At 39.6% G+C, this 18,656-nt stretch overlaps 1 protein-coding gene across 1 annotated transcript; it reads right to left on the bottom strand.

Annotated features, from left to right (window-relative positions):
* Window positions 1-16,791: 16,791 nt before the first annotated feature.
* Window positions 16,792-17,815, bottom strand: LOC308095205 (glyceraldehyde-3-phosphate dehydrogenase 2). The gene has a single exon (XM_080442175.1). It carries the CDS (start codon window positions 17,802-17,804, stop codon window positions 16,797-16,799), a length of 1,008 nt encoding a protein of 335 aa, XP_080298301.1. The 5' UTR covers window positions 17,805-17,815; the 3' UTR covers window positions 16,792-16,796.
* Between the last annotated feature and the right edge of the window lie 841 nt (window positions 17,816-18,656).

Genomic DNA, 18,656 nt, shown 5'->3' with positions numbered 1-18,656 from the left:
TATAGTATTAACAATGTCATACCAACCTTGAATCTGCTGCACCAGTGTGCCTAGTGGACCTAGTGAGAGTTGATGAAGGCATTGATTTTGCATATCTTCCAAAAATTTGCCATTAATTTTGCGGTTGCGCATTTCAATTTGAACTCTGATGGCATGTTTGAAAGATGATTCCTTCATTTCACAGTAGGAGTACAGGACAGAGGCCAACTGTCTGTTTAACTGTTCCGCTACTGATGAGTTAATCATTGACCGTAACTCTGGACAGATATTCAAGCTCCGGAGTACTTCTCCAACCCTCTTTTGATTTCTCTGGTGGAAACGATCGTAACAACAAATTCTTTGGCTGGTTTGTGTGATGGGGTGGATTGCTGTGAATGGATCACTGCCCTTCTGTGGTTCACTTTGGATGTTTTTGGATTGAATATTTGGCAGCCATTCAAGGTTAACTTCAAGTTCTCCAAGTTCAGCATTCTTCTCATTTTCTTTTGTGGATTTACACAATCTGCCGTCATTTGGCTGAAAGTAGGTCTGTTTTGTGCGATTGTTCATGTGTCTGGCAACTTGGCCAGCCACATCACATATAAACACCGTTGGGAACCTTTTGAAGCTCAGTAGTCCGTCCACATGGTCCCTGGCCGACTCATTCCAAAAAAGAAAGTTCAGGTAGTACACTATTCCATGAGGGCACGTGAAATGCAGTATTCCACCTGAAAGTGACACAAATATCCATAACAAAGTAAGTAAGCTCTAACTTTGTTGACAATTAATTGACTTTTTAATGAAAACAACTTATATTCTTTCTCACCTCCAGCTTCTTGCAACTTCAAAAAAAGCTTTGGATAAACAGTCTTGAAATTGCACAATTCTGTTAATCGGTTAATCATGTCACTTCTGGATCCTTCATCAGTCACACCCAGATAGAGACAGGCATCCCTCAGCTGTTGACTTGTTGTCTGTTTTGGACAGTAGGTTATATTTGTTTAATGTTAACTGGTGATACACAACAAACAAACAAACAACAAATGGTACAATACAGACACATATAATAAAAAAAATACCTCCTCATCCTCTATCAATGTCATAATGGCTTCCTCGTCCAAGTGATCAATTAACACTGTTTGGTCGATGGTTCTTTTTTTCATTCCCTTTTTCGCTTCAGTTTTTGGTAGGTTATCCGCACTTCTTACATTCTGGCCCATCCAATGAGCTAGTGTTGAATATGAAGTTTTTGATTTGTAGGGATTTCTTTTCGATGATGCTGAAAAATAAATTAATAATATATGTGTATGTGTATGTGTATGTGTATGTGTATGTGTATGTGTATGTGTATGTGTATGTGTATGTGCATGTGTATATGTATATGTATATATATATATATATATGTATATATATGTATATATGCATATATATATTTTTTAATTTGTATATATATATATATATATATATATATATATATATATATATATATATATATATATATATATATATATATATATATATATATATTACTCACCAGTGATGAAACCTTCAGCAATTAATTGTTTGTCTAAATTTGACCATGATTTTGATATGTCAACATTTAAGTCCTCATCTGTCAAGTTCTCCAGCTCTGGCCTTTTGAATGTCCCCACTGTGAAATGTAAAGTTGTGTCATGAATATGTAGTCAAACTAATTGTTAAGTAAGTACATTGCGCTAAAATGATCCCTGACTAATAAACGTTATTTGCCTTATTACATTATAATTGCCATTTGAAACTCAAATCAAAACTCCAAATACTTAATAAAGCTCTATTGGTCTATTTTGCTAAGCTAAATAGACATTCTGATTGACCTGAACATAGACTCTTTATGATTACAACTAAAACCTCATAACATATAGTGATGTTACTGTTGTGGTCTACATCCGGTGGCAATGTTTTTCCATTGTAAACCTTCTTTTTTTGGTTATTGTTTTTACTTTCAACACAATTACATATCTTTTGAAAGTTGTTGTACTTTGAATGCATATTGTTGCCATCATTTTTTGAATATTATCGATATAATGCAGTAGGCCTGTAACAGAATGTAGAAATGTTTTACCCCTAAATGTTATATTTACAGATACATACTAAAGTGTATCCAAGCTTATGTTATAGGCCTTTACAATTACAGTGAATGTGCATAATACTGTAGTGACGCCTACCTGGAATGTCAAATGCCATCTTCCAATTTGCATCAGCAATTAGAATTGGTGGACAGTCACCACACCGATAGCAGCTGAAATCAAACTGGAAATCCATTAGAGCAATGAAGTGGCGGAATGCCAATCTAATTGTTGAATGGTGGAATTTGTTGCCATTGTACAATTGTATGGCTTCCAAACTGCGCCCTGGAGCCGTGTCATACTGATAAACCAAAAGGCAATGGTTTAGTAAAACAAATTTAAGGGATATATCAATGTCAAACATGATTGTGGTCATTTTAACGTGTAATCGTGCTTTTGTCAGCACCCAAGACAGTTTTTAAGTTTTTAGAGTCAATATTAGGATATTTATATCCAATCTAACATGGTTCCTAATGTATATATATATATATATATATATATATATATATATATATATATATATATATATATATATATATATATATATATTAAATTAATATTAAATTGATATAATTCATGTTTGAATAGGAAGTGGGCATGTCTGATTCAATTAATATTAAATACAAATTACAAAATACAAATGCTGAATCAAGGGGGTGCTCACAAAAGGCCACGTTGATGTTAGAATGACCACAAACATGTTTGAAAGTTATGTACCTCTTTAATCATTTCTCTTTTCATGCACAATATTAAAAGAAGGTATAACTACAAAGAAAATGTTGTCTGGAAATGTTGAATTAATTAACCATACATTATTAAACACCTTGCAATTATAATGTCAATAATGACTAAACCCATTGAAAGAAAGTCCGCGTTGATAGCAAAAAGGCCGACTAATAACATTAATTGTTCAATAGACTAGCTTAAAGTTAACTTTTTTTTTGTGGTACTTACGGCCATGAAGGATAGGAGGAAACACATTAATGGCAGTGTTACGAAAACACTGTCATTGAAATTGTGAAATCCTGAGGTGTATTCCTGGAAACGTACGTGATTTTTACATGTTGGGCATGTCTTCGTATATACAGGGACACCTGTAAATTAATATTGTCAAAATGTCGGGTACAATAATCAACATTTTCAAAATTTGGCATGTTGCGTTCACAAATTAAGATTTTTTTAAACATGTGTAACCATGTGTGACACTTGCCTTTTTTGATGTATTGAACACCATACACAGTACACTGTGTGACCTTCACAGCCTCAGACAGTTGTGGACGTGTTGGACCGACACAATATGGACACAGGGTTTCATGTGGTATGAAACTTTCTGGAACCTTTCTTTCATCTTCCTTGCATCTTAAATCTAATGGAAGATCTTGCATTGGTGGAATTCTTTTCTTTGAATACAAGTATTCGGTCAATGCAAAAATTTGCCTCTCTGTTTCTGCATATGCAGACATATCATCATTGGTAATGACGAGTTCTGTTTCCAGATCTTCTATGAACTCATGGTCTTCATCAGAATTCTTTATCAGATTGGGTTTATTTTGAAAAACCCACCACATTGCAAGCATTTTGTGGACACAACGGATTTTATTTTTGTGACAAGGGCAGTGCCATTTTCCATGTTGAGAATTGAAGCTCACTACCGTACGGCCAAATTTGCACCAGTTATCCTTTGTATCTGTGTACACAGAAAAGAATAACCAATTCTTGGAGTAACCCTTCTCGCCATAAAGGATAGGGAAAACAGTACAAGCTATGCTTTTGGTATCAGCTTTCTCAACTAACTCCAGGCATTTTTCAGTCCACTCCTTAGACATTAATCCACTGTCATGCATGTTTTGTAGAGTGACTTCTGTCAGAATTTCGGGTCGGTAAAATGGCATGGGTGTTCTTTGAAGATGCTTGCACATTATGGCCGGATTTAAAGAAGATTCGGTAATTCTCATCATTTCCTGGCAAGTGCTATTTTCGCAATCACAGCCAGAACGTGATTTTTTCACATGGATTGGAAACAAAGGGCCACCAGTACTATGTTTTGGTGTCACATATAGACCAGATGTTGGATCTACACATTGCATGGGGGAGTTGGAATCACCGTGACAATTCTGATTGTGTTTTCGGAGGTTCGAATGATTCGAAAATGATTTCTCACAAATTTTACATTTGCATTTGCCAAATGATTTCTCAGCCAATTTCTCCTCATCGTCACTTTCAATGCACCCTGTGGGTGCTTCTGTGTCAATGCACCCTGTGGCTGCCTCCTTGTCTGAACCTAAGAAACAACATACACGTATATATGCTTGTTAAGACAAGTGTTTTTCAAGAATTTCTAAATAATATACAGCAGCATAATAACATATATTCTTTAATGTAAGCGAGTTTATTCATTATTCAAAGTACACACTATGTAATTTAACCCTATGTTCAAGTGAGAAAAAAAGTCTAATTTGTGGCAATTGTACTGTATGAAATGGATATTACTCTGTTATTATATACCTTTCTTATGAGCGTCGTTAATGCCTGAAAATCATAAAAGAGGAGTTTAAGTGAAGTTAGTCCTACCTCTGGGACAGTAGAAATTATATAATTACATCAAATCAACTATGAATATAATGTATGCTGTAAACCATTAACTTACCATGTTTGTTTTTCAGGTGTTTAGCAAAACCGAAAAACCGTGAGAAACAATTAAAGTCACATAATTCACAGTGGTAGTGTGAACGACCGAGCTTTTTAGCCTTCTCATAATTGCAGTAACATGACAAGGCAAATTTTTCTGTAAAACAAATTTTAAATGTGTTAATTAACTAACAAATCTCAAATATTATGCAACACACACACACACACACACACACACACACACACACACACACACACACACACACACACACACACACACACACACACACACCAGAAGCAAGGCTTTTGACTCACCTATTCCATTATGCGTGTAATAAACAGCATTTTTCAAATGTTTATGGAATAGATGAATCCGGTTCTGGGGCGGGTGTCCATCCAAGTCATCTCGACAAAAGATAAATTTCTCTTCGTCGTAATACGCCTCAAGTTCTGATTCGTCCGTAAAAATGCGCCAGGCGGGATCTGCAAGAGAAATGGTAATAGCAGAATATGAAATGACAGTTGCGTCGTAGGGCACAGCTATATCTTTTTAAAAAATGTGGTAATTTTATTAGCATTAATATCACTCTGACCAATATTGAATAACATACATTATATTCTCTATATGACTGTGCTGTTAAATGAAAAACATAGCATTTTGTCTACTACGTCAGAGATTAACAATTAAGATATATTTTTTGGGGAGTTTGAGTCCCAATTCTCATGAATGGGTTATATATATATATATATATATATATATATATATATATATATATATATATATATATATATATATATATATATATATATATATATATACACATATATATATTAAATATGATGTTCAGCACTACAAAGGAAATAGGATTAGGACCATATTTAAGTACAATTTACATAGGCCTATTCTTAAAAAGTAAGTAAGGGTCACACTTTTAACAACCAAAAAATAAAAACCTTTACTTACCAGTCATTTTGTCAAGTAAAGATGTGAGTATTTTTTCCACCTAAGAACAGAAAATAGGAATATTATCAGCAAAGAGCTGGCGTATAGTTCATCAAAAATCTTTGATTTTAACATTACATATTTTTTAATATCAAAGGATTGCTGTTTAGACATGTGTTTCAAAACAATTTTCCAGAGATAAAAAACATTAAATTGCAAACAGTGAGAATAGCAGATCTACAAGGTCTTAACGCATCAGCAAAATGGAAGGACCACAATGGAAATAGGTCTACAGGACTTTTCGGTGTTCACATTTTTGACTAACTAAATCGATGGAACAAACAAACTAACTAACGAACGAACTAACAAACAAAAAAACCAACGAGCGAGCGAACGAACGAATGATCGATCACGTTTGATGTGAGGTTTTTGAAATCTTTCTAATGTAGTGGAGTCAAAAGTACAATATTTGTGTTTGAAATTCAGTGAACTGTATCCAAAAATAACAAATACTCATGTTAAGTACAGAATCCAACAAAATATTTCACTTTCAAATATGTTTGGGGTCATTTGAACATCTACTCAGGGTTTTGTGTAGACCTCAAACTCCATTTTAAACATAATAGATTTATCTAAAACATTTGTCCTTGGTTCTGGTGACTGATTTTGTCCTTCTAATATGTGAGGGTGCTGTGCAATTAAGTTGTATTCATTGTATTTCATTTATTTTATTTTTTCATCTCACCCAAAAAATCATAAAAAGTGAATGAAAAAAGTGAATGAAAAAACATGACTCAACCACACATTGGAAGGCTAATATCAGTCACCAGATTTTCAATTCGATAAATCTATTATGTTTAAAATGGAGCAACTATAATAGGCCACATGAGCACTTCAAACCTATATATGTTGTCCATTAAACGATGGATACATAATGTAACTGGTAGTGCAGGTGTTTGGGGGTAAGGCAGGTGTCCCTCCCAAATAGCAAGTTTGGCACGGGAAGCCCCTTGCGCACTCCTAAATCCTCAAATAGTGTATTTAGCCATTGCCGATTATAGGGCCCGTGGAATAATTCACACAATGATGTCTGTGGTGCTGATTCACCAGCAACCTGGTTAGCACCCTAATACTGAAAATCTGTGAATCAGCACCAAAAGGTAGGACCTGGTGTTATGACTTAATTTAATACACGTGACTTCCATACAATGGGCCCATCCAGGAGTGTTTCATTAATTAATTTAAGTGTATTAATTTATGTTTTAATGAATAAAAATAGCCGCAAAAATCTTACACAGTAAAGGCATCTGCTATTATATTTATTTTGGTCATTTACCATATATTGTGTAGCCTATAGGATCATATCCCCATAATCACGGAGTTGAACAGGAACGCTCGCCCCAAAACACACTGCCCCATTTTTTGGGCGGACAGAAGCTGTTGGATTAGACCCAGGTTGAGGGTGTTATAGGACGAGTGTTTTTCTATTCCATTTTGGAATGGAGAGTGGAGAGAGTAAAAGGACCGGCAGATGTTTCCTTTTCACTTGATATTGTTTGATGGAGAGACAATCATGACTGATACACATGAAAGTAGACCCTCACAGCTAATAGAGAATTTAAAATGTTAAGAATCGGTTCAGAATTGACTGAGGCACAGCTATAGTTAGAGGACAACTTTTTTTTTTTTACAACCAAGGTTTATGTTTTAGCTTGTAATTAAAGTAAATAAAAGATGAGTGTTATTTTTTTTTTCATTTACTGCTTTCTATAGTTTTAGCAATTCTCTTTTAGCATTCTGTCCGGTGGCTAAATATGTATTTTTTACACAATAAAAAAGGTCCTGTGGTCTTTGATGGCCAGATGTGAGTTATTCGGGGCTAGAAGAGCTACTGTAAATAATAATAAAGATAACACTGGGTTATTGTGTAAAAAAATACATATTTAGCCACTGGACAGAATGCCCCCGCCCACTGTAAAAAAGATGCCGAAAATTGCTACAACTATAGAAGGCAGTATATTTTAAAAATGTTTAACACTCATCTTTTATTTACTTTAATTACAATCTAAAACATAAACCTTGTTTGTAAAAAAAACTAAGTTGTCCTTTAAATGTGAAGTATTTTTAGGTAAAGGTGCATAATAGCAGATACCACATGCCCTTAATTAACATATGGACACTCCCCCATGTATAAAATATGCTGGCAAGTCTTATTACTTAAGTGTTTGTAATCAGGGCACCTTGCATAATAGGGATTGCACATGCGATAGTGGCATTATGACCTAATTATCACCTAAGAACTGGATTTAAGACGTGCATAATAGGGCCCTCATAATAGGGCCCTGTCCATGGTGCTGATTCACAGATTTTCAGATATCTCTCCAACAGTCACTATCCATCTCTCTCTGTCTCTCACTCACGCACACGCACACGCCCGCCTGCCCGCCCGCGCACACACACACACACACACACACACACACACACACACACACACACACACACACACACACACACAAACATGTGTGGAAATGTGTGGAAGCAAAGCTTGGTTACAAAGTTAGTAGGGTATCCTTCCTCTCTGGACCAGGGCTACCTTCCTTACTACTTGAGACGGTGGTGTGTGTGAGGGGGCGGGGGTGCGGGTAGGAATGCAGCTATGAGCTGGGCTCGGAGAGGAGCAGTGTGTAGCCTACTCCTCCATTTTATGGTGTGTTAACGAGAGTAGCATGGGTCCAAAAAATGGGATCCGAACCGAAACTGACCCGTGGATAATTGGACTGGTCCGAACGGAACCGAGAAAACATTCTAAATTACTGGACCCGGTCCGAAACTGACCCGGGTTAGGTGGACCCGGCCCGAAACGGGACCGAGGCAAACTGGACCCGTTCCGACCCGTACTGGACCCGGAGCTCATTTATTGCTAAAATCACCGTGGTATTCAGATTAGCCATGTGTTTCAGTCAGGAGCTCCCCCGCCCCAAGAGAGTAATCACAGACCAGCTGCGTCGTGTGCTTTCTGCTGTGTAGCAGACAGACAGACAGAGAACATTTCGCCGACTTTATACCGTCTGTCCCCGCATATTATATCCATAAACATAATCCACAGTCCACACAGACGACGTTCCAATTTAGATCTTCCCGGTAGCTTTTTTTCTTTCTTTTTTTCGGTTTCGCCTGCTAAAAAAACTTCACAAAACTCGCCCCAAAACACACTCGCCCCCATTTTCTTGTATTTGTTTTACTGAGGACAAGGTTAGAAATAAGTTTAGGGTTAGGCATAGTTTTACTGAGGTTAAGTTTAGGAATAAGGTTAGGTTTTGGCACAGTTTTACTGAGGTTACGTTTAGGAATAAGGTTAGGTGCAGGCATACTTTACTGAGGTTACGTTTAAGAATACCAGGTGAATACCGCCGGATTTGCCCGGGGCGACTGTGTTTTGGGGCGAGTGTTTTGGTGTTCTTTAACAGCAGTGCAATGCGTATGAGATTGGCTGCATATATCAATCGGCTGTTAACATTAAACTAAGAGAACAAGCGATATGGATTTGGGAGCGTAATTACAACGCATTGTCTCATTTTGAAACCGAAGGTTAAAGAGATTAATATAATAATAATAATAATAATAATAATAATAATAATAATAAAAAGCTGGTCTTCGGTCCACACGGGTCCATCCATTTAAAATGGATCCGACCGAGAACCATGGCAATTGGAACCGATCCGACCTGTGCCCGAGGGACATGTCAATATTTTGGCCCCGAACCGGCTCGGTTCTCGAGTCGGGGCTCGGGTATTCGGTTCCGGGTGGACCCATGCTACCCTCATTGCCTTTGTTTGAACGGCTTTTAGCGCATCTAGGAACCACTATGCAGAACCGTAGTTAAATTATTTTATGGGTAGGGCCATTTCTTATTCGGTTCCTACTTGGAACCGGTACTCAACCCTATAATAATGCATCAAAAGGAAAAGGTTATTAAAACAACAAAGCATACTTACTGCCAGATGGTTCTTGTGTGAGTCTTCAATTTCTGTTGTGCTCTCCAAAGTCTGCAGCTGTGGTCATCAGGTGACCATACCCTTAACCATTAAGGCCCTTAAAGAGCCACCTAATCAACAGCTTCATATTGCCCAAAACTTAACAAGCTACCCAATCAAAAGAAGCTAATAATTGAGCTTGTTATTTGGAATGTACCAAATGGGAAAATGTGACACACGTAAAAATAAGAATCCGCAAGTTTCCTATGCTGTGTGGGTATTATATACAAATAATTTCAATATTAGCGTAATAATAAACCCAAAGACACTTTACATGGGGGCACGACAACAAATAAAAACAACTTTATTAGGGGGGGGGGGGGGTGGTGTAAAGAAGAAAAGGAGGGAGGGGGGGTGGAGTTAGATGGTGAAACCGATATTGAAGAGGTGGGTTTAGATGGTGGTTTGGAAGGATTGGAGGGTGGGGGCATCTCTGAGTGTTTTGGGGAGTGCATTCCACAGGGTTGGGACAACAAAAGCAAAAATTGTGACCACTCTTGTGCGCGCATTGATCAGAGATTCAGAGACGCTCAGACAGTCTCGTCATCTGTCCTTTCCACTCTAGAGAAACATAAGATGTCACATATATCATGCAAGTTGCAAGTTGCAACTGAGGTCGCTAAGTTCACGACCTCAACGGAGGTTGCGACCTAGGTCGCTAAAGTCCCGACGCACCTCACGAGTCGTGACCCAGCATAGCTAGTCACGACTCACGACGTCCAAGTCTCGACCTTAGCCGCCTAGGTCGCTGAAGTCGCGACCCAGCGACCTCATAGAGACCTTAGGTCCCGACGCACGTCGACTGCCAGCTAGGTCGCCAGCTAGTGTGCCAGGCTCCCGACCGACTATCTATCTATCTATCTATCTATCTATCTATCTATCTATCTATCTATCTATCTATCTATCTATCTATCTATCTGCGGTAGAGTTCATGTCGTAATTAAATTATTATATATATAATATCATCATATTCTTTATTATGGTGGAGAAATTGATGCTATTCAAGGATTATTATTATTATTATTATTATTATTATCATCATTATTATTATTATTATTATTATTGTTATTATTATTATAGACCTATTGCAATAATAGACTTTATTGTTATTACTGGAGTATTTCCATTTTTCTATACTTTCACTTCTACTCCACTAAATCTCAGAGGCAAATATTGTACTTTTACTCCACTACAATTATTTGAAAACGAGTTACTTTGTAGATTTAGATTATTTTTACATCCTCAACCACTTCAGCCCTATCTAAACCTTGGCTATTTGAAAATAGCAGATCTACAAGCACACAATGCATCACAATGTGAGGCGTTGTGAGCTTGTAGATCGGCTATTTAAAAAAGATTATTATACATTTTAGACATAATGATAACTTGTGAAACGGTACACTCTGCATAACAAGTACTTTTACTTTTGGTACTTTAAGTATATTTTGATGCCAATACTTTTGCACTTTTACTCAAGTACATTTTTAATCCCCATGAGTATTTCTACAATAGGGTATTGATACTTTTACATATAAGTAAATATGTTTAGTACTTCTTCCATCACTGACCCACACACACACACACACACACACACACACACACACACACACACACACACACACACACACACACACACACACACACACACACACACACACACACACGCCCCTAAGGGGCCCTTAACATTATTCTGAATAATAAATGTATGGACTGAAGGCGCTTTAGGTCAGCGGTATACATTGTTGTCACCTTAGCGCATATAGAGACAGTGAACTGATAGTCTTGTATGAGTTACAATATGTATAATGATTTGTATATTTACACGAGTAATGGTTTATTATATGACAGACTGATGAAGACATGACACTGCTTACCTTATGTAAATGGAACAATTAACATCGGGAGGTTCCCAGCGTGCGTAATGACGCACAGAATACATTAGTGGATTTCAAGTGCAAGCTGTAGGCTAACATACAATACACAACATACTGTAGCCTACATGTAGCCTACTGTATATTAATTGGGGGTGCTATGGCCTAGGGTGTGTTGAAATAAAGCTCACCCAAGCACTGTCTATTGGGCTGCTTTCTGCGTGTGACAAATGCGCTCTGAAAAAGCTGCTGGTGCGAATGGTTTTGATATCTCCACCTATCTGTGGGGTTCGGTGAGTCTGAAGCTATGGGTATAGCCCTAGAGACAGTGGTAGGACTAACGGATGGTCGAAGCACTGCCATGTTACCGTTATCATAATATGTCTAATCTACATCATAACTAACGTTTTCAAATAATTGTCGTGGATTAAAAATAGGCTACAATATTTGCCTCTGAGATGTAGTGGAGTAGAAGTAAAAGTATAGAAAAATGGAAATACTCCAGTAATAATGATAAAGTCTATTATTGCAATAGGTCTATAATAATAAGGATAATAATAATAATAATAATAATAATAATAATAATAATAATAATAATAATAATAATAATCCTTGAATAGCATCAATTTCTCCAACATAATAAAGAATATGATGATATTATACATATAATAATTTAATTCCGACCTGAACTCTACCGCAGATAGATAGATAGATAGATAGATAGATAGATAGATAGATAGATAGATAGATAGATAGATAGATAGATAGATAGATAGATAGTCATTCGGGAGCCTGGCACACTGGTCTAGCTGGCGACCTATAGCTGGCAGGCAGGCGACGTGCGTCGGGACCTAAGGTCGCTGAGGTCGCGACTTTAGCGACCTATAGGTGGCTAGGGTTGAGACTTGGACGTCGTAAGTCGTGACTAGCTATGCTGGGTCACGACTCGCGAGGTGCGTCGCAACCTCCGTTGAGGTCGTGACCTTAGCGACCTCCGTCGAGCAGCAGGTCGTTGACTGAGCAGACCCGGCGCTGCCGCTACCTTAGCCACCGAGGTCGCTAAGGTCGCAACCTCAGCGAGCTTAGTGACCTTAGGTCGCGTGTCCACCCCCCCTCCCTAGCTTCGAGGGAAGCTACCCCACCCGCCCCCCCCCTCCACCCCAAAACTACCCCCCCCCTCGATAATAAAATAGCCAATCTACAAGCTTGCGATTTCAGCACTGGACAGCTCCCATGCAGCGTAATGTCTCTCTCAAAAAACACGGGTGCTTGTCTGATAGTTCTTTTTTATAAACAGAAGTGTTGTGGGGATAATTCCTTAGACTTGTTACAGCCTATGATTGTCATGATTCCAAAATATAAAATAAAGGTCTTTAGTTATATGGGATCATTGGAATGCATGCAGTAGAAGTAACACCCAGAAAATAACAAAAAATATATATTAGCCAAATTAACACCCAGAAATAGCCAGAATTTAGAACATTTCGAACCAAGGCCAAATGTCTTTTGTAAAAAAATATTAATAGAATATGAAAGCTATTTTTAATGTTTACAGTTGCTCAAAAATAATGAATTACAAATGGCCAGTGCGCTGCGCAAAAGTGGGTCAAACCATAGCTCTGGCCTTAAAAGGAGTTCTCCTTAAGGCTATGGACCAGAGCTACTGTCCAGGCTTGGAGCTGAGCTGCAATATTAAACATTAACTTTATCCAGTTCATACAACCATATCAAATATCCATTAAAACAAACGGGGAATAATGCTTTTCATATAACCTGCAGGTAAGTTTGAACATTTCCGCACTGACTGACTGAAAGACCGCACTGGCTGCGCTGTCTGTAATGTATTCAGACATCTATTGATGTCAACTGTGCTAGTATATATATATATATATATATATATATATATATATATATATATAGTGTGTGTGTGTGTGTGTGTGTGTGTGTGTGTGTGTGTGTGTGTGTGTGTGTGTGTGTGTGTGTGATCTGTTCCGTGTAACTGGACTGATGTTTCTCTGGAGTGGAAAGGACAGATGATGAGACTGTCTGAGCGTCTCTGAATCTCTGATCACAATTATTGCGCACGCAACAATGGTCACAATTTTTACTAAAATGTTTGAAAATAGCCGATGAGCTTGTAGATCTGATATTTTCAAATAGTATGTATAAAATATTGCTGAAGTGGTTAATGTATACCTATGGTTTATAATTTAATAATTTATATCTGCAATAGATGTGGAGTAGCCTACAAGAAAAAATCCTGAACATTTGAAATAATCCAGGAAAGTAAAAATACCTCAAAATTGTACTTGATTACAGTACTTGAGTAAATGTACTTAGTTACTTTACACCACTGCTCTTAATTCAAGTGCCACCACTTAGTGATACACATGAACTCTGCAGCCGCACTGAGGCGCTGGAACCTTTTCACTCGTAATCGTAAACTAGGAAAAAACGCTGTAAAAAACATTATTTTATTGCAATGGATTAAAAAATGAATATGTATTTGAAATGCCACCTAAATTGGGAGTGGAACAGGGCTCATTCAATGCCCTGCTGCGTAATTGTCCGCTTCCCCAGTCCGACGTTTCATTTTGGCTTGATATCATTTGATAGACAGATTATTGTGAGTGACGAGCGATGGGGGGGGGGGGGGGGGGCACAACGTGGGGGGATTGGGGGGGGGGACGTGGGGGATTAATGAAGGAATAAGTATTTGAAATCCCACCTAAATTGGGAGTGGAACATGACTCTATGGCCGTTCTGCGTAATTGTCCGCTCTATTTTCGCTTGATATCTTCGATAGACAGAAAATAAAATAAAATAAATAAACCAAATGAAAATATGAACTGGATAGATCATAGAAAACTTTTAATTACAAGAATCCATTGATTACTGACAGAGTTCTGCCTAAGTGAAATGTCAACTCTCTTCATGAGCTGCCGAGCGGTCCGTGCGTCATGGCACACTGTCTAGCTGGTGACCTAGCTGGCAGGCGACGTGCGTCGGGACCTAAGGTCGCTATAAGGTCGCTGAGGTCGCGACTTTAGCGACCTAGGCGGCTAAGGTCGAGACTTGGACGTCGTGAGTCGTGACTAGCTATGCTGGGTCACGACTGGCGAGGTGCGTCGGGACTTTAGCGACCTAGGTCGCAACCTCCGTTGAAGTCGTGACTAAGGAAACGACTAGCGACTAAGGAACCGACTATCACGACCTAGGCGACTTCAGTCACAACCTGAGTCGAGTCGGTGGCGGATTTCGCTGTCTCTCAAGAAATGGCATCTTTTTCACATTGGCCTATTATAGTGCCACCAGGAGGCCAAAATAACCTACCTGACCTGGCGGAGACCTGTGCTCCGAGGAGCACATTTTCTAGTTTTTTATGTGATTATTATGTGATTATTGATTAATTTGTAATGGCTTTTTGAACATTGTATTAAATGTATCTTTCTTTTACCTGGAATTGCTGCTTTGAGCTGTATCACAGTCCTATAATGACAATAATGACGAAATCTTTTCAAATTTTATTTTTTTGTCTCCGCCAGGCCGAAAGGCATGGCGAGAGAGTATGTTTTACCCCCTGTCCGTCCGTCCGTGTGTCCATCAGTCTGTGAACAGCTAATCTCCGGCACCGTTGGCCCGGTCGCTGTGAAACTGTGCACACACACTCCCTGGATGCCAATTCAGAACCACTGCCCCAATTATTTTACATGGCCCTGTTATAGCGCCACCAGGAGGCCGATTTGTGCAAAACTTTTTTTTTAAATATTACTCATACAGATTTTATCCAAACATCACGCAAATCAGTACACAGTATCTCTATAGTCATGTGATCAACGCAGATCTGTCTGATTTTCCATATTTCATCCTAATTGGCCAAGGTTGGCTTTCAAAGTTTGCAGGATTGGTCCGTTTTCAACTAAATGCCTCAAATCATGAACGCAGCTTGCGATTTCCTTGAAATTTCACACGCACATTCCCACTTGGCAGAGGAAGAAATGCCACTTGAACCTTTTCAAATCAGCCTCATGGTGGCGCTATAAAAGGCCAATTTGCGTCATCTGTGTGAAACTTTGCACGCATACTCCCTAGAGGCCAAGGAAAAACATCTGCCCTGCATTTAGCCTTTTATAACGCCACCAGGAGGCCGACTTATGTAAAACAATTTTTTTTTAGATGAAGCCTTCAGATTTTATCCAAATTTCACTCAAATCAGTACACATGATCTCTATAGTCATGTGATCAAGATGGATCTGTTTGATTTTTCATATTCCATCCTGATTGGCTAACATTGACACCTAAAGTTTGCAGGAGTGGCCCGTTTTTAACAAAATGCCGCAAATCATGAACGCAGCGTCCGATTGCGGTGGAACTTTGCTTTTCGTTGAAGAATAAACGCCACCCTTTTAACATTACCCCATTATAGCGCCACCAGGAGGCCGATTTTTCTTTTTTATATTATCAAGATCAATATTATATAGATCAAGATGGTTCCGTCCGATTTTTGAGCGGTGTAGCAGCTCCTATAAGTGGGGTTGGGGTCGCTGTACTGTGATTGGCTGATAAGTATTCATACCCTTTGCTCAGTACTGTGATTGGCTAGCGAGACGCATGATGAAATTCATAACCTGTACTGTGATTGGCTGATAAGTATTCAGACCCTTTGCTCAGTACTGTGATTGGCTAGCGAGACGCATGATGAAATTCATAACCTTTAAATAGCACCACACACAAAAAATCTTCCATCACTGTGATGACCACTGTTCTAAATAACACAGCTCACTTCACACTGGGTGTGATTTTTTATATTCCATCCTGATTGGCGAATTCCGAACATTGCTGGCCCACAATAACCTACCTGACCTGGCGGAGACCTGTGCTCCGAGGAGCACTTTTTCTAGTTTCTTCTTTTTTTCCCACAGAACCAGGAGATAACGTGATCCGAAGATTTACTGCTGCATTCACTTAATTTATTTGGGTAAAAACCTGTATCTCAGCTCCTGTTTTGCTATGTATTTTTGGCGAGACATGCAATTTTCAAAGGCGTATAACAAGCAAACGGGAGATAGCCATGATTTTTTTTTCTTTGCGGAAGCACAGTGAAACCCTCCGTGATTAGCAACCATCAGGGGATCGATCATAGAGATAAATATTCTGTGAGTACTTGAAAAGGTAAGAAAATCACTGGCAGTCAGGGCTTTATTTATTTATTTACTCTGACAGGCGAAGTGGCCGCCTACTCCTTGGAATGCATGTACACCAGCAGGTCGGCCACGCGGTGGCTGTAGCCAAACTCATTGTCGTACCAGGAAATGAGTTTGACGAAGTTGTCGTTGAGGGAGATGCCAGCACCGGCATCAAAGATGGAGGAGTGGGTGTCACCGACAAAGTCAGACGACACCACCTGGTCCTCGGTGTATCCCAGCACCCCCTTCATGGGGCCCTCTGAGGCGGTCTTCACTGCCTGCTTGATCGCAGCGTAGGACGCAGGGCGAGACAGACGGCATGTCAGGTCAACGACGGACACATCGGAAACGGGGACCCTGAATGCCATGCCTGTCAACTTACCGTTGAGGTTGGGGATGACCTTCCCTACAGCCTTGGCGGCTCCAGTAGAAGCAGGGATGATGTTCTGGTGGGCGCCTCGTCCGTCACGCCACGCCTTGGCACTGGGTCCGTCCACTGTCTTCTGGGTGGCTGTGTATGCATGCACAGTGGTCATAAGAGCCTCATCAATGCCGAAGCTGTCATGGATGACTTTAGCCAGGGGAGCCAAGCAGTTGGTGGTGCAGGAGGCATTGCTGACGACGGTCATGGAGGAGGGGTCGTATTTGTCCTGGTTAACTCCCATAACAAACATGGGGGCATCAGGGGAGGGGGCAGAGACTACCACACGCATAGCTCCGCCCTGGATGTGAGCAGAGGCCTTCTCCACACTGAGGAAGACTCCGGTGGATTCAACAACGTACTTTGCTCCAGCATCACCCCAGGGGATCTCTGCTGGCTTCATACACTGGAACACGGAGATGGCGTTTCCGTCGACCATGAGCTTGTTGTCCTGGTGGGAGACCTCGCCATTGTAGCGGCCGTGGGTGGAGTCATACTTGAACATGTAGACCATGTACTTCATGTCAATGAAGGGGTCATTAATGGCCACAACTTTGATGCCTTTCTGGAGACAAGCCCTCAGAACGAGACGGCCAATACGACCGAAGCCGTTGATTCCAACACAGAGTTCAGACATGGTTGCTGTAGGGTTATATTGATGCTTATTCCTCTTGAGAGAGTTAAGGTCGCTTGGTTATCGCTGATGGAACTGAGCTAACCTGGGAGTTCTGTTGCCTTTTATATCGTTGGCTGTGGCACTGGTGTCTTTGCGGTGATGTCAGTCATGACTCTAAAAATAAGAAAGCTGCAAGAACTGTCTTTTTGTGCTTTCATTTTTTTCTGTTAATAGTTCCCCCTGGCTCTGATGATGTTATATAGATGTATTGATAATTTCTTTGTTTGTGTATGTGAAAAATCACGGCCCCCTCACGCATTAGAGTGTCCTACTAATGTGTGAGGGGGCCGTGATTTTGCCATAACTTTTTTCATTTTAAAAAAATATTTATTTTTAATGTTTATTTTATTTGAAAGTGAAATATCCCTTTAAGTGCATTTCTATGGGTAAGTTAGGGTTAACTCATTAGGATAGAAATAATACCTGTTAGACAGAGAGCCTATACGGGACGAACGTATCTTCGTAAACCGCCCGGCGACACCCTGAGGAGCAACTCCAGCTGTCTGTTGTGCGCCTGCAAGGAGGCCACATAGGCTGGGTCGGTGCTGGGGAGGGCTCTGAAGAGAGTTCAAAGAGAAGAAAAATCAGGGTTAGTCTGCATCATCCACCAACTTCAACCAACTTCAACTCCCACGTAAAGCTGCTGCTGGGGGCCTTGGATAGGGGCTGGAACCTGGGCTGCTGCTGGCAGAGGGGCTAGGAGCAGGGTATAGTCCTGCGATTGTGGCCGAGTTGAAACAAACATTAGTAATATAATTGCCCCTGCTGTTACACAGAAGTTCTTATAATTGAAACAATAAGTGTACTTACATT

Source organism: Gymnoscopelus braueri (genome assembly GCF_963280865.1).
Source record: "Gymnoscopelus braueri genome assembly, chromosome: 11".
In the NCBI taxonomy this organism is placed as follows: domain Eukaryota; kingdom Metazoa; phylum Chordata; class Actinopteri; order Myctophiformes; family Myctophidae; genus Gymnoscopelus; species Gymnoscopelus braueri.
This window is presented reverse-complemented; position numbering and strand designations above follow the sequence as displayed.

Bases quoted from the DNA above. Each gene is read 5' to 3' on its own strand.
- LOC308095205 (XM_080442175.1), bottom strand. From the start codon at position 17,804: ATGTCTGAACTCTGTGTTGGAATCAACGGCTTCGGTCGTATTGGCCGT.